Raw genomic sequence first — 15,908 nt, forward strand, 5'->3', positions numbered from 1 at the left:
GAGGCTGCCAATTACTATTTCATAGAAACCACAGGAAATCCCGGCCAAGTACACAAGTTGTGTGTATGGGCAGTCGGGTGAGATCATCTGCCATCAGATGAAAAATCGTTCAGCCACCAGTTATCTCATGTGTATAGGATCGTTAGTATTACACAGTCAGGCAGGGATAATACTCTGTGCTACAGTAGTCCTGGGCATCACCTGAACAATCAGAGGCCGGATGTTGTATGATCACACTAAGGACAACTTCTGACAGGTCAAAAAAGGTTTTTACATCAAAAAAACATGTTCCATTCTTGATGAAGAGAAAGAGAAGACATCTTGCATACATTTGAGGTAACTGGAAAAAATCATCCAGAAAGACAAACCCCTGGTAAATCTCTAGAATTTGCTGACCGTCCCAGATCCACATTTCCAGACTTGGGAAACTGATCCAGGTGGTCGGAGGTATATGCTGGAGTTCATCTGTATCAAGAATGGGGATAAGTGAGGATTTATTTATTTCCCAGAAAGTTGGCTGGTGCTATAGTGTGGGGGGCATATTTTAGCATCACAATGTGTGTGTGGAGGGGATGGCGGTACTGTGGGAACATTATACTGTGTGTGGGAGATGGCGGTACTGTGGGAACAATATACTGTGTGTGGGGGGTTGGCGGTACTGTGGGAACATTATACTGTGTGGGGGGATGGCACTACTGTGGTAACATTATACTGTGTGTGGGGGATGGTGGTACTGTGGGAACATTATACTGTGTGTGGGGGATGGTGGTACTGTGGGAACATTATACTGTATGTGGGGGGGATGGTGGTATTGTGGGAACATTATACTGTATGTGAGGAGATGGCAGTACTGTGAGAACATTATACTGTGTGGGGGGCTGGTAGCATGGGAACATTATACAATGTGTGGGAATGATATATGCGGTTTTTAACTGTAAAGTGGATGAGATTTCATGATACCTCCTGACAACTTTACAACTAAAAATGCTATTGAATTTGGTTCTAAAAGAAGGGAATTTTGTTACTTACCGTAAATTCCTTTTCTTCTAGCTCCTATTGGGAGACCCAGACGATTGGGTGTATAGCTACTGCCTCCGGAGGCCACACAAAGCATTACACTAAAAAGTGTAAGGCCCCTCCCCTTCTGGCTATACACCCCCAGTGGGATCACTGGCTCACCAGTTTTAGTGCAAAAGCAAGAAGGAGGAAAGCCAATAACTGGTTTAAACAAATTCACTCCGAGTAACATCGGAGAACTGAAAAAACCGTTCAACATGAACAACATGTGTACCCGAAACAACCCAAAAATCCCGAAGGACAACAGGGCGGGTGCTGGGTCTCCCAATAGGAGCTAGAAGAAAAGGAATTTACGGTAAGTAACAAAATTCCCTTCTTCTTCGTCGCTCCATTGGGAGACCCAGACGATTGGGACGTCCAAAAGCTGTCCCTGGGTGGGTAAAGAAATACCTCATGTTAGAGCTGCGAAGACAGCCCTCCCCTACGGGGAGGCAACTGCCGCCTGCAGGACTCTTCTACCTAGGCTGGCGTCCGCCGAAGCATAGGTATGCACCTGATAATGTTTGGTGAAAGTGTGCAGACTCGACCAGGTAGCTGCCTGGCACACCTGTTGAGCCGTAGCCTGGTGTCGTAATGCCCAGGACGCACCCACGGCTCTGGTTGAATGGGCCTTCAGCCCTGATGGAACCGGAAGCCCAGCAGAACGGTAGGCTTCAAGAATTGGTTCTTTGATCCATCGAGCCAGGGCGGCCTTAGAAGCCTGCGACCCTTTGCGCTGACCAGCGACAAGGACAAAGAGTGCATCCGAACGGCGCAAGGGCGCCGTGCGGGAAATGTAGATTCTGAGTGCTCTCACCAGATCTAACAAATGTAAATCGTTCTCATACCGATGAACTGCATGAGGACAAAACGAAGGCCAGGAGATATCCTGATTAAGACGAAAAGAGGATACCACCTTCGGGAGAAACTCCTGAATGGGGCGCAGCACTACCTTGTCCTGGTGGAAGACCAGGAAGGGAGTCTTGGATGACAGCGCTGCCAGCTCAGACACTCTCCGAAGAGATGTGATCGCTACCAGAAAAGCCACTTTCTGGGATAGTCTAGAAAGTGAAACCTCCCTCAGAGGCTCGAAGGGCAGCTTCTGGAGGGCAACTAGTACCCTGTTCAGATCCCATGGATCTAACGGCCGCTTGTACGGGGGAACGATATGGCAAACCCCCTGTAGGAACGTGCGCACCTTAGGAAGGCGTGCTAAACGCCTCTGAAAAAAGACGGATAGCGCCGATACCTGAACTTTAAGGGAGCCGAGCGCCAAACCTTTTTCTAACCCAGATTGCAGGAAAGAAAGAAAGGTAGGCAATGCAAATGGCCAGGGAGACACTCCCTGAGCAGAGCACCAGGATAAGAATATCCTCCACGTTCTGTGGTTCTTAGCGGACGTGGGCTTCCTAGCCCGTCTCATGGTGGCAACGACCCCGTGGAATAATCCTGAAGACGCTAGGATTCAGGACTCAAAGGCCCACAGTCAGGTTCAGGGCCGCAGAATTCCGATGGAAAAACGGCCCTTGGGACAGTAAGTCTAGTCGGTCTGGTAGTGCCCACGGTTGGCCGACCGTGAGCTGCCACAGATCCGGATACCACGCCCTCCTCGGCCAGTCTGGGGCGACGAGTATGACGCGGCTGCAATCGGATCTGATCTTGCGTAGCACTCTGGGCAAGAGTGCCCGAGGTGGAAACACATAAGGGAGCCGGAACTGCGACCAATCCTGCACTAGGGCGTCTGCCGCCAGCGCTCTTTGATCGCGAGACCGTGCCATGAAGGTTGGGACCTTGTTGTTGTGCCGGGACGCCATTAGGTCGACGTCCGGCCTTCCCCAGCGGCGACAGATTTCCTGAAACACGTCCGGGTGAAGGGACCATTCCCCTGCGTCCATGCCCTGGCGACTGAGGAAGTCTGCCTCCCAGTTTTCTACGCCGGGGATGTGAACTGCGGATATGGTGGAGGCCGTGGCTTCCACCCACATCAGAATCCGCCGGACTTCCTGGAAGGCTTGCCGACTGCGTGTCCCTCCTTGGTGATTGATGTATGCCACCGCTGTGGAATTGTCCGACTGAATTCGGATCTGCTTTCTTTCCAGCCACAGCTGGAAGGCTAGTAGGGCAAGATACACTGCTCTGATTACCAGAACCTTGATCTGAAGGGTGGACTCCTGCTGAGTCCACGTACCCTGAGCCCTGTGGTGGAGAAAAACCGCTCCCCACCCTGACAGACTCGCGTCTGTCGTGACCACCGCCCAAGACGGTGGTAGGAAGGATCTTCCCTGTGATAATGAGGTGGGAAGAAGCCACCATTGCAGAGAGTCCTTGCCGTCTATGAAAGGGAAACTTTCCTGTTCAGGGATGTTGACTTCCCGTCCCATTGGCGGAGAATGTCCCATTGAAGTGGACGCAGATGAAACTGCGCAAACGGAACCGCCTCCATTGCCGCCACCATCTTCCCGAGGAAGTGCATGAGGCGTCTTAAGGAGTGCGACTGACCTTGAAGGAGAGTCTGCACCCCAGTCTGTAGTGACCGCTGCTTGTCCAGCGGAAGCTTCACTACCGCTGAGAGGGTATGAAACTCCATGCCAAGATACGTTAGTGATTGGGTCGTGACAGGTTTGACTTTGAGAAGTTGATGATCCACCCGAACGTCTGGAGAGTCTCCAGCGCAACATTCAGGCTGAGTTGGCATGCCTCTTGAGAGGGTGCCTTGACAAGTAGATCGTCCAAGTAAGGGATCACAGAGTGTCCCTGTGAGTGCAAGACTGCTACCACTGCCGTCATGACCTTGGCGAACACCCGTGGGGCTGTCGCCAGCCCGAATGGCAGAGCTACGAACTGAAGATGGTCGTTTCCTATCACGAAACGTAGAAAAACATTGGTGCTCTGTAGCAATCGGCACGTGGAGATAAGCATCTTTGATGTCTATTGATGCTAGGAAATTTCCTTGACATTGAGGCAATGACGGAGCGGAGGGTATCATCCGGAACCGCCTGGCCTCCACGTGCTTGTTGAGCAGTTTTAGGTCCAGAACGGAACGGAAAGAGCCCACCTTTTTTGGCACCACAACCAGATTGGAGGAAAACCGTGTCTTGTTCCTGAAGAGGAACCAGGATTACCACTCCTTCTGCCTGCAGAAGAGCATCTGCTCGGTGGGGAGGTGGGGACGTTCTGAAGAATCGAGTCGGAGAACGAGAACAGAACTCTGTCCTGTGCACGTGGGCACACTGTCCCTCACCCACCGGTCTGTGACCTGTGGCAGCTAAATGTCGCCAAAGGCGAGCGAGTCTGCCATCAACCGCGGATGCGGAGAGATGAGAGAGCTGAGAGTCATGAGGAGACCGCCTTGGTAGCGGTTCCTCCGGCTGCCTTCCTTGGGCGTGATTGAGCCCGGCCGGAAGCTGAGCCCCTCTGAGGCCTTTCAGCCCTTTTGGACGAGGACAATTGGGACCTGCCCGAGCCTGGGAAGGACCGAAACCTCGACTGTCCTTCCAGGACAGCAACAATAGGGTAAGTCGCAATGCAGACATTGCGAGGTTACGGACGCCCCTGCGGCACAGATGTACATGTGCTCAAGACCAGCTGCGCAAGAACAGCTGAAAAGCTTAGGGTGCCCATACGGCTGTGAATGCCGGAGCAACCGACACGCCGATAGCCTCATAGACAGATTTCAACCAGAGTCCATCTGTCTGTCAATGGCATCTGTAAGTGAAGTCCCATCTCCACTGCAACTATGGCTGTAGCCGCATGCCTGGAGATTGGAGAATCCACCTTTGGACCCTGGGTCCAACGCTTGACCACGTCAGGGGGAAAGTGATAACGTGTATCCTCAATACGGTTGGAGAAAACGCTTATCTGGGAAGCGTGGTGTTCCTGGACTGCTTCTCTGAAGTCAGCGTGGCCAGAACAATACTCAATATACGTTTGAGCTACTGAAATGGGACTTCTCCTGCTGTGAAGCTGACTCCTCCGCTGGGGGAGCTGAGGGAGAAATGATCCAACATTCCATTGATGGACGCTATAGGATCATTCCTTATGGCGTCACCATCCGGTGTAACCGGAGTGAGAGCGGTGTCAGGATCAAAGTCCTGATGAGCTACGTCTGACTCATCATACAGAGAGTCTTCCTGGGACCCCCCCCGGAGCACCGATTGTATTCCAAATGAGGGTGGCCAGGGAGCAATGATCCAGATTGCCCATGGCCTGTCCGGACTGCAAGTCTCTATCCCATTGCAACTCCGTCCCTGTCCTTGGACAGGGTTGAGAGGTGGTTCTTTTGGCCACGTCAAGTAGAGACCCCGGCTGACCAAGTGCTACAGGGGAGCATTGCACACAATGGGGTTCAGTGCCGTGGAACAGTATCACATGCAGTAAAAACAGCATGTAAAGCCTGTGTTGCTTATATGCTGCTGCCGGCTTATAGAGCCAAGAATGGCGACCGTACAGTGCAATGTATATCATACAAGCATAAAGTACAAATGAACACTGCAGCACATGCAATACAAGCAGCATAGAAAGCCTGCTTTTCTGCTGCTGTAGACTAGCCATCTAGGGGAATATAGCCCAGAATAGCGACCATACAGTGCAATGTATAGCATACAAGCATAAGTACAAATGAACACTGCAACACCTGCAATACAAGCAGCATAGAAAAAACCTGTGCCTCAGCACCCTTGCTTTTCTGCTGCTGTAGTCTAGCCATTCTATGGCGAGTATAGCCAAGACTAGCGACCGTACAGTGCAGTGTATAGCATACAAGCATAAATACACATGAACACTTCAGTACGTGCAATACCCGCAGCCTAGAAAGCCTGTGCCTTAGCACCCATGCTTCCCTGCTGCTGATGTGTCGCCATCTAAGCGACCTATGCAGTGTAAGCACAAAATACAAATGGACAAAACTGCGGTATTTAGTGTCAGCACTTCAGGTGCCGCTTACCGCCCGCCTATAAGCGGGTGTGTGGTCGCCCTAGTCCTGTGCCTGGTTGCCCAGAGTCCGAGTGTCGCCATCTAAGATCAGCTCGGACTGCAGGAATGGCTGCCGGCGTCCTTCTCCTGCTCGTGTGAGTAGGGGCGGGCCGTGGGCGTGCCCCAAGTCAGAGCGGGAAACCGGCGTCCCACAGTGTCCAGTGAGAGGGCTGGAGCATGTAAATAAGGCTCCAGCCCTCGGCGCTGCTGATTGTACAGCGTCTCTCCCCTACCCTGATTGACAGGGTGGGGGCGGGAACGAAGCGGAGCTAGGCCGCAAAAGCCGGGGACTGGATTTATAAGCGCCGCCGCCGTAAAAGCGCGGTCGGCGCTAAGTCCCCGGCGCACTACAAGTCCCAGCCGCGCCGCCGCTCCCGGAGCGTCCGGCGCGGTAGTTCCCAATAAATAAAGTCACTCAGCTAGGCTGCAGTGACTGTAACCCTTTACTGTCCCCGGCGCACTAGCACACCCAGCAAGTCTGGAGTGTGCTGTGCCTGTGTGTACGGGGACACAGAGTACCTGAATGGTGCAGGGCCATGTCCCTGAACGGCACTCCCGCTCCACATCCAGCAGGTTCAATGGGTCTGTGGATGGAGCCCGGCCTCAGGGCTTTGGGGCCGGTAAGATCCCACTTCCTCAGAGCCCCTCAGGGGGATGGGGAAGGAAAACAGCATGTGGGCTCCAGCCGCCGTACCAGCAATAGGTACCTCAATCTTACAAACCACCAGTGGGGTGAGAAGGGAGCATGCTGGGGGCCCTATATGGGCCCTCTTTTCTTCCATCCGATATAGTCAGCAGCTACTGCTGACTAAACAGTGGAGCTATGCGTGGATGTCTGACCTCCTTCGCACAAAGCCGAAAACTGGTGAGCCAGTGATCCCACTGGGGGTGTATAGCCAGAAGGGGAGGGGCCTTACACTTTTTAGTGTAATGCTTTGTGTGGCCTCCGGAGGCAGTAGCTATACACCCAATCGTCTGGGTCTCCCAATGGAGCGACGAAGAAAATTGGAATTTAGTTTTAAAAAAAATTTTAGTACAGAAAAAAGAAAAAGTCAAAGATGTTTTTAGAAAACACTTTTTTTTTTTTTTTTTTTTAAAGAGAACTAACCACTAGGACTTTGCTATATGAGGTAAAGGCAGTGCCATACAGGCAGTAAGATGCTGAATCCAGGCATACCTCTTATAGAAAGATCAGATATTTGGTTGATGAAATATCTGTAATCAAAGTTGCAGAAATGCCCTGCACTGTGATTGACAGGTTCAACATGGGAGAGTCGGGTCCTCGAACTTTATTCCAACCTGGTGTTCTCTGGCTTACCCCCTCCTTTTTTTTTTTTTAATTTGAATTTTGCCCTCTCGGCCCAGGAAATCAAAGATCGACCGTGTGGAATGTGCTGTTAGGCGATCTGGAGGAAGGAGACCCTGGATAGCGTATGCTTCCTTGATACCGTTTTTTTTTATCCAGTTGGATAACGTGCTTTTGGCGACCTTTTTCCCCCAGCATTCGACCCACAATCTGGATGAAAAGATTGGAATCCTTTCTGAAGGATTCAGTCTCATAAAGGTACCGCACTACGCACGTCGAGTAAATTAAAGTCCATCTCCTTCTGGTTAGCCAGGGTCTGGCAAAAGATGGTAAGAATGTCCTGGTTCCTATGAAAGTCTGACACCACTTTTGGAAGAAAGGACAGATCCAGACGGAAGATAATTCGATGATCAAGAATCTTCATAGAAGGTTCTCGTATAGAAAGAGCCTGAAGTTCACCCACTCGTCTGGCCGTGGTGATTGCAATCAGAAAGGCTGAGACCTTTTTCAAGACCATTCTGTAGAAAGTCCAGGATGTGAGCCACATTTGGATTAAATGGGTCGGGAACCTGAGGTCTGCACTAGGTGGTAAAGGTTTTCCATATGTTGAAGTAGATAACATTGGTGACTAGATTACGTCTTTTTTGTAGAGTCTCAATTACTCTCTCTGGACAGGCCCCTGGCTCTCAGAATTACGGATGCAGAAGCCACACTACCAAGTTCAACCTCCAGAGATCTTGGTTAAAGAGCAGACCTTGATGGAGAAGGTCGGGGACTTTAGGCAATATGAAGGGCCCGTCCTGAGACAAGTTGATGAGGGCCTCAAACCAGCTTCTCCTGGGCCACATTGGTGCGACCAGTATGGTAGGAACCCTGTCTGTTCTGATCTTTTGCAGAGTTCTCGCCAGTAACGGAATTGGTTGACACGCATAAGCTAGTAGAAACCTCCAAGGAAGGGAGAAGGTATCCACTGCTAGAGCCTGAACATTGGGACTTAATGAAAAAAAAAATTGATCTACCTTTGCGTTCTGCTAGGCCGCAAAGAGATCCACCTCCGTCCGGCCCCACTTCAGGACTAAGATGTGGAATACTTCTGGCTTCAGTGACCATTCTCCAGGATGAATGTCTTTCCTGCTGAGATAATCCGTTTGGGTATTTGCGGAACCCCTCAGATGGATGGCCGACAGTGACAGGAGATGCCTTTTCAGCCCAACAAAATATTTTTGTGGAAATCCTTTGTAAGCTCACGTGGCGCGTGCTTCCCTGATGACTAAGGTGAGCCACAGATGTCATATTGTCCAAGTAGACCATCACATGTGCTCCTTGGAGCATGGGGGCTGCTGCTCTGGGTACTTGGTCCGTGGCTTCCAGCTGTCGGTAATTTGAGGACCTGCGGCAGACCTCCTGTGACCAGAGGCCTTGGAAGGGAACTTGAGAGACTATCACTCCCCAGCCCCCTTGGCTGGCACCTGTGGTAAATCGGCACTATTGGCTCTCAATTCCAATAGACTGCCCTTTGTAGATGGGTTGAAATCATCCACCACAGTAAAGATGTTTTTACCGAACTTTGCAAAGATATCTTTTTGTTTAGGGACCTCTGGGAGCTGTCCCAAGAAGCTAGGATGTGTGCCTAAGCCCAGGATACCGCTGGGATACATGATGTCATAGACCCCAACATTGACATCATGAATCTCAGGATTATAGACCGTAGGCCATGTAGGGAGGAAACCTCGTCCCCCTATGGGAAGAAAGGACCTTTAATTTACAGAGTCCAGCATAACTCAGAGGAAGACCTTTCTTGTAGAGGGAAGGAAGTCCGATTTTTGAGGGTTTGTTACTCATCCCAATCTGCGTAGGATCCAGAGGATCGTATGCACCTGTTGTTGGAGCAACTGGGAAGAGGGGGCAAGGAAGTCATTGAGGTAGGGAATGATACAAATGTTCTGATTTCGTATGAACGCCACTACCTCCCCCATTAACTTGGTAAAAACCTGAGGGGCTGAAGAGAGACCGAATGGGAGGATGTTGAATTGGTAGTGACGAAGATGCCCGTTGTGACGAACCGCGAAACGGAAATATTTTCTATGAGAGAGAAAGATTGGGACGTGATAATACGCATCTTGTAAATCCATAGTAGCCAAGAAAAACCCTTGACTGATAAGAAGCATGGTGGAGCTGACAGACACCATTTTGAATCGCCTATAGACGATGTGACGATTTAATGGTTTGAGATTGATGATTAACCAGGGGGCGCCATTGGGTTTTTGGATCAAGAATAGTCGGGAATAGTGACCGTGACCAACCTCTAGCTCTGGTACTAAGGATACTACCCTCATCTTTTGGAGGTTCTGAATGCATAGCATGAGAGTGTCTTGTGATCCCTGTGAAGTAGAGGGAGTGACCCTCAGACAGTGTGTACGTGGCAAATTCGAATTTTAGGCCCTCCTTGATGGTGTTAATAACCCACTGGTTTGACGATATCTCTTGCCACTGATGCAGAAACGCCGATAGCCAACTCCCTATCCCGATGGCGTCATTGCTTGTCCTGGCGATGGCCCTGATCTTAACCTTCTGGGACATAAAGATGTTCCCTTGCCCAGCTTTTGATAACTTCAATGTCTGGTTTTACCTTTCCCTCGGTACTGGGTAGGTTGACTGTGGAGAGGGACAAAAAAAATGTCTTCCTTTGCTTCTCTTCTGGCAACATCTTTTTATCTGTTGCCTTTTCCAGAATGTCGTCCAGGGCCGGACCGAAGACATATTCTCCTCGAAATGGGATAGAGTACAGCTTAACCTGAGAGGCCGCGTCGCCGCTCCAAAATTTAAGCCATTGGGTCCATCTTGCTGAATTTGAAAGAACCCCACTTCTTGCTGCCAAGCGGACAGACTCGGCTGAAGAATCAAAGAGAAATCCCGTTGCCTTCTGGAGAAGTGGAAGGGAAGCCAGGAGATCTTCCTTTGGGTGTCTTGGGTGAGATTATCCTCAAGCTGGCCCAGCCACCGGAACAGTGATCTGGCCACACATGTAGAGGACAACCCGGTACTACTTAGAACCGTGGAGGTTTCCCAGTACTTTCTAAGGAGGATGTCAATCTTACGGTCCATGGGATCCTTAAGTTGTGACGAATCTTCAAAGGGTAGAGTCGTCCTTCTGGCCACTCTGGCGACTTGTACATCCACCTTAGGCACCTTCCAGCAGCAGGCGGGATCCTCTTCCAGTGGGAATCGGTTTCTCAATTCTCGGGGGAATTGTAAGGAGTTTCTCTGGGGCCTCCCACTCTTGAAGAATCACATCTCTGATTATCTCATGCACTAGGAATCCTACCTTTTTTCGGGTTCTTAACCCCCCCTCCCCCCCGAACATTTCCTCCTGTACTGACCTGACCGATTTCTCTTCCTCAACCCCCATAGTATCACGGACCGCTCCCAGTAGCTCATCCATATCGTCCATGGAGAAAAAATATTTGGTTTCGACTTTATCCACAGAAGATATACCTTCATCCTCCTCTTTTATCTCATCTGGCAGTGAGGAAGGAATCCTCCATGGGGCGGATTTTTTTCTTCTTGGGTGCAGGGGTCACAGTGAAAAGAGGCTGGGAGAGGGATGCTAGGGAAGCTTGAACCTCCTGACGCACCAGACTTTTCAACTCTTCAATGATTGAGGCCTGCTCCTCCCTAACTACACGGTCAGTACAGGGCTGGCATAGTTTCTTAGAATGGTCTGAAGGAAGCTTCTTGCTACACATAATACATTTTCAACTAGAAGTCTTCTCCTTGGGTGCAACATTCGTGTCTCCCTAAGACCCGCAACACACATCCGTTTTTTTTGTACGTGTGCGGTACGTATTTGCACGTACCGGAGACACGGAGACCCATGTTATTCAATGGTAGATGGCACACACACGTAAAATCACACGGAAAGTGTGTCCGTGTGATAAGTACGTGTGTGCGCTTTTCTACACGGACGACATGTCCGTTTTTGGCCGGTAGCACGGACCCGCTTTAGTCTATGGGTCCATGCCTGCACGGACCGCACACGGAGTATGTCCGTGTTCAGCACGTATCGTCCATGTCCGTTTTTCATCACAAAATCTGCAACACTTGTTTCCAATCTATCAGGTCAATTGAAAGCAAACAAAAACACCAGGATCTCATGATGAATGATTAAAATCGTTAATTGGGTAAGAATGCGGGCCTTTAAAAACGGACAGCACACGAACAGCACACGTACGTATTTTATGTCAATACAGACATTCCACACGCACACACGGCTCGCATATGCCATCACACGGATGCCATACGTACCGGAAAAATGCCCCTAAAAAACGGGACACGGACCCGAAAAACGGACCGTAAGACACGTACTTTTTTTTGCAGAAGTGTGTTTTAGGCCTAAGGGAGGAGAGAAGACTTCGTAAATATACACCTAGGAAGAGGAAAAATGACATATCAATGCAAAGCCTGTATACTCCAAACTTCCCCCAAGTCACAGTATACTCACTGAACCGGGGGCTGTGCTGGGCTCCACAGAAGTAGCCTTTGTTGAGCGATCTCCCTCCATCCTCATTCCGATCTGGAGAGTGCTCTCACCGGGATCTTTAATGAAGTCCTGGTGATAACCCAGCTGCCCACAAAGTGGGTATCTCCACCTCCTTCGTCAGTCAGGGTGTCGCAGGCCTACAAACAGAGTGAGTGTCGCCACGGGGCTGTGACAGCGTGTGTGTTCCACAGTGGAACGCATGAATCCGGAAGAGACATCGGCATGAAGCACTTCCCGTGTGTCCCACAGCCACCGCATGTGTGAGAGGAGGAGGTGCCGGGAAGCTTCGGGGGGTCCCCGGCGAGTCAGCCTGCCCCGCTTTACCTCCAAGAGGTGCAGGCAGGTCCCGAATCTAGAGGAAAAAGAAGCAGCCATGGAGGATGAAGCAGGCTAGCTCCTACCTCAGCTGCCTGATTGGGAAGAAATATGAAATGCGGCGTTCTCATCACCGCTCACGAAAGCACCGCAGGTAACCTCTTCGTGCCCTATAGGGACAGGAAACAACACTAGACATGGGGGTTGGGGAGGGGTTATTTAACCTTTTGTGTTTCCTGTCCCTATTAGGGTGGAGAGTTAACCTCCTGTGTGCTGTCGTGAAGTGTGACTAGAGAAAAATCTCCACATACCTCTGCGGCTGCTGCAACTATGAATGAACAAATTCTAATGTCCAGGTCCCAACCGTCCTGGATACAGCGGACGCTCCCTGATTTCTCCCTGTGTCCGACTCTCTGACAACTCCTCCTTCCGGAAATGGTAAATGGGTGATAAGGGGGCAAGAAAGAAATATAGAGGAGCGCGGTGTGTCCTTCTATCACTGCTGTAGAGTTGTAAGGGGGGAACATTACACTGTGCGGGGTGGGAAAGGGGCCAAGGACGGGAAAGGGGCCGATGAATGAGGGTGGGAAAGGGGCCGGGGACGGGAAAGGGACCGAGGACCAAGGGTGGGAAAGGAGCTGATGGCAGAAAAGGGGCCGGGGAGCGAGGGCGGGAGAGGGGCCGGGGAGTGAGGGCGGGAGAGGGGCCGGGGAGTGAGGGCGGGAGATTGGCCGGAGACCGAGGGCGGGAGAGGGGCCGGGGAGCGAGGGCGGGAGAGGGGCCGGAGAGCGAGGGCGGGAGAGGGGCCGGAGAGCGAGGGCGGGAGAGGGGCCGGAGAGCGAGGGCGGGAGAGGGGCCGGAGAGCGAGGGCGGGAGAGGGGCCGGAGAGCGAGGGCGGGAGAGGGGCCGGAGAGCGAGGGCGGGAGAGGGGCCGGGGAGCGAGGGCGGGAGAGGGGCCGGGGAGCGAGGGCGGGAGAGGGGCCGGGGAGCGAGGGCGGGAGAGGGGCCGGGGAGCGAGGGCGGGAGAGGGGCCGGGGAGCGAGGGCGGGAGAGGGGCCGGGGAGCGAGGGCGGGAGAGGGGCCGGAGACCGAGGGCGGGGGAGGGGCCGAGGACAGACTCACTTCCGGCCTCTCATAGTTGGGGCGTCTGTATCTATCAGAGGAAAAGGAACAAAAACCTCACGATTCATAGAAATCAGCGAGAAAAACCCCAAGAAAGTCTCAGAGCTGAAGGGGTTAATGCCCCCTGCCCCAGTAATGGGGAATCTCCACATACCTCCTCCTGCAGAGCCGCACACTAGATATATGGCTGCTCTGTGCTTCCAGGACCTGTGATGATGTCACATGGAGGGGAGGAGTCAGGGGTCACATGATCAGCTCCTCAGTGTATGCAGGACTCTGCTGTGCTGGGTGTCATGGTGCTGGATGAGGGGAAGGTTATGTGTGGGGTCAGGAGGGGTTTACAGTGTGGTTGTAGCAGAGCCGTGTGTGTACGAGGTGTACGGAGCAGAGCCGCGTGTGTACGAGGTGTGCGGAGCAGAGCCGCGTGTGTACGAGGTGTACGGAGCAGAGCCGTGTGTATGAGGTGTACGGAGCGGAGCCGTGTGTGTACGAGGTGTACGGAGCGGGGCCGCGTGTGTACGAGGTGTACGGAGCAGAGCCGCGTGTGTACGAGGTGTATGGAGCAGAGCCGCGTGTGTACGAGGTGTACGGAGCGGAGCCGTGTGTGTACAAGGTGTATGAAGCGGAGCCGTGTGTGTACGGAGCAGAGCCGCGTGTGTACGAGGTGTACTGAGCAGAGCCGCGTGTATACGAGGTGTACGGAGCAGAGCCGCGTGTGTACGAGGTTTACGGAGCAGAGCCGCGTGTGTACGAGGTTTACGGAGCAGAGCCGCGTGTGTACGAGGTTTACGGAGCAGAGCCGCGTGTGTACGAGGTGTACGGAGCGGAGCCGCGTGTGTACGAGGTGTACGGAGCGGAGCCGCGTGTGTACGAGGTGTGCGGAACGGAGCCGCGTGTGTACGAGGTGTACGGAGCGGAGCCGCGTGTGTACGAGGTGTACGGAGCGGAGCCGCGTGTGTACGAGGTGTACGGAGCGGAGCCGCGTGTGTACGAAGCGGAGCCGCGTGTGTACGAGGTGTACGGAGCGGAGCCGCGTGTGTACGAGGTGTACGGAGCGGAGCCGCGTGTGTACGAGGTGTACGGAGCGGAGCCGCGTGTGTACGAGGTGTACGGAGCGGAGCCGTGTGTGTACGAGGTGTACGGAGCGGAGCCGTGTGTGTACGAGGTGTACGGAGCGGAGCCGTGTGTGTACGAGGTGTACGGAGCGGAGCTGCGTGTGTACGGAGCGGAGCCGTGTGTGTACGAGGTGTACGGAGCGGAGCCGTGTGTGTTTATGATGTGTATGGAGCGGAGCCATGTGTGTAGGGAGCGGAGCTGTGTGTATGGAGCAGTCCTCTTACAGAGCGGAGCTGTGTGCCAGTTAGGGTACGTGCCCATGTTCAGTGTTTGCAGCGGTTTGTATGTAGCATGCGTTGGCTGCGTGAAAGTGATGGGTGAAGTACAATACCTGAGGCATAAAGCAACTGGGGGGGGGGGACTACGTCCCGAACCTGTCAAGATACAGGCTATTAGTCATTGGCCTGTGCCCAAACCAAGAAGCAAGTTATGGATTTCTTGAGCACTGCTAGTTATTACAGGAAATTTCTCATTTCCGCACTGTGGCCAAGCCTCTGACAGACCTTACCAAGAAGACGATGCCCAGAGTGATTGCCTGGACTCCAGCCTGTGACACGGCCTTTATCCTGCTGAAGGACGCCCTGGTCTGCGACCCTGTTCTGGCTACAAGGGGTTTCTTGTGCAGACAGATGCATCTTCTTATGGACTAGGAGCTGTTCTCAGCAGCCGGGGAGGAGCACCCCATTATCTATCTTAGGCCAATTTCACACGTCAGTGAAAAACACTGACGTTCTTCACTGATGTGTAAAACACGCACATGTCCCTCCGTGTTCTGTGATTCACGGCACACGTGGGTTGTCCATGTGCAATCCGTGATCCGTGATTGCAAATGGACATTACTCACCTGCCTTCGCTCCTGCTGTCCATGGTGCTGAACTCCTCGGCTCTGCAGTGTCCGCCCACCGCTCTCTGCAGCTACTTCCGGGTCGGCAGTTCCTGCTTTCATGAATATTCATGAGCCGGGCAGCAGCTGCAGAGAGCAGAGGCTGCACAGCGCGTCGCTGGCAAGGCGAGTGGAAAATGTTTATTATTTTATATGTCAGTGTTTTTCTTCTACGTGTTTCACGGATCACACACAGATCACACCATAATGTGGTCCATGGGTCATCAGTGATGCAAGAAAAAAACGGACTTGTCTCTGTGCAGAATCACGGACATGCGTGTACGCTGCACGGAGACACATTCGGTGAAAAATCACTGATGTGTGAGCAGACCCATTGATTAGAATGGGTCTGGGTATGTCAGTGATTTTGGTACGTATAAAAAAAGCACATACGCACTAGAATCACTGACGTGTGAAGGGGGCCTCAGCAGAAAACTGCTGGACAGAGAAGTGGCCTATGTGACTGTTGAAAAGGAATGCCTGGCTGTCCTATAGGCCTTTATCTGTATGGAGGAGAATTCACGTTGGTTACTGACTACAAGCCATTGGGGACAATGGTTGCTTACTGAGATGGAGCCTGGCTCAACCCTACAGCTTCA

General features: G+C 52.3%; 1 protein-coding gene across 1 annotated transcript in view; it reads right to left on the reverse strand.

Annotated features, from left to right (window-relative positions):
• LOC142312189 (uncharacterized) overlaps positions 1-13,272 on the reverse strand; it is a 307,401-nt gene extending 294,129 nt beyond the window's left edge. The window contains 1 exon segment of the mRNA XM_075351090.1: positions 12,500-13,272. Coding sequence (XP_075207205.1) covers positions 12,500-12,715 — 216 coding nt within the window. The 5' untranslated portion in view covers positions 12,716-13,272.
• Positions 13,273-15,908: the final 2,636 nt, after the last annotated feature.

Source organism: Anomaloglossus baeobatrachus, chromosome 5 (assembly GCF_048569485.1).
Source record: "Anomaloglossus baeobatrachus isolate aAnoBae1 chromosome 5, aAnoBae1.hap1, whole genome shotgun sequence".
In the NCBI taxonomy this organism is placed as follows: domain Eukaryota; kingdom Metazoa; phylum Chordata; class Amphibia; order Anura; family Aromobatidae; genus Anomaloglossus; species Anomaloglossus baeobatrachus.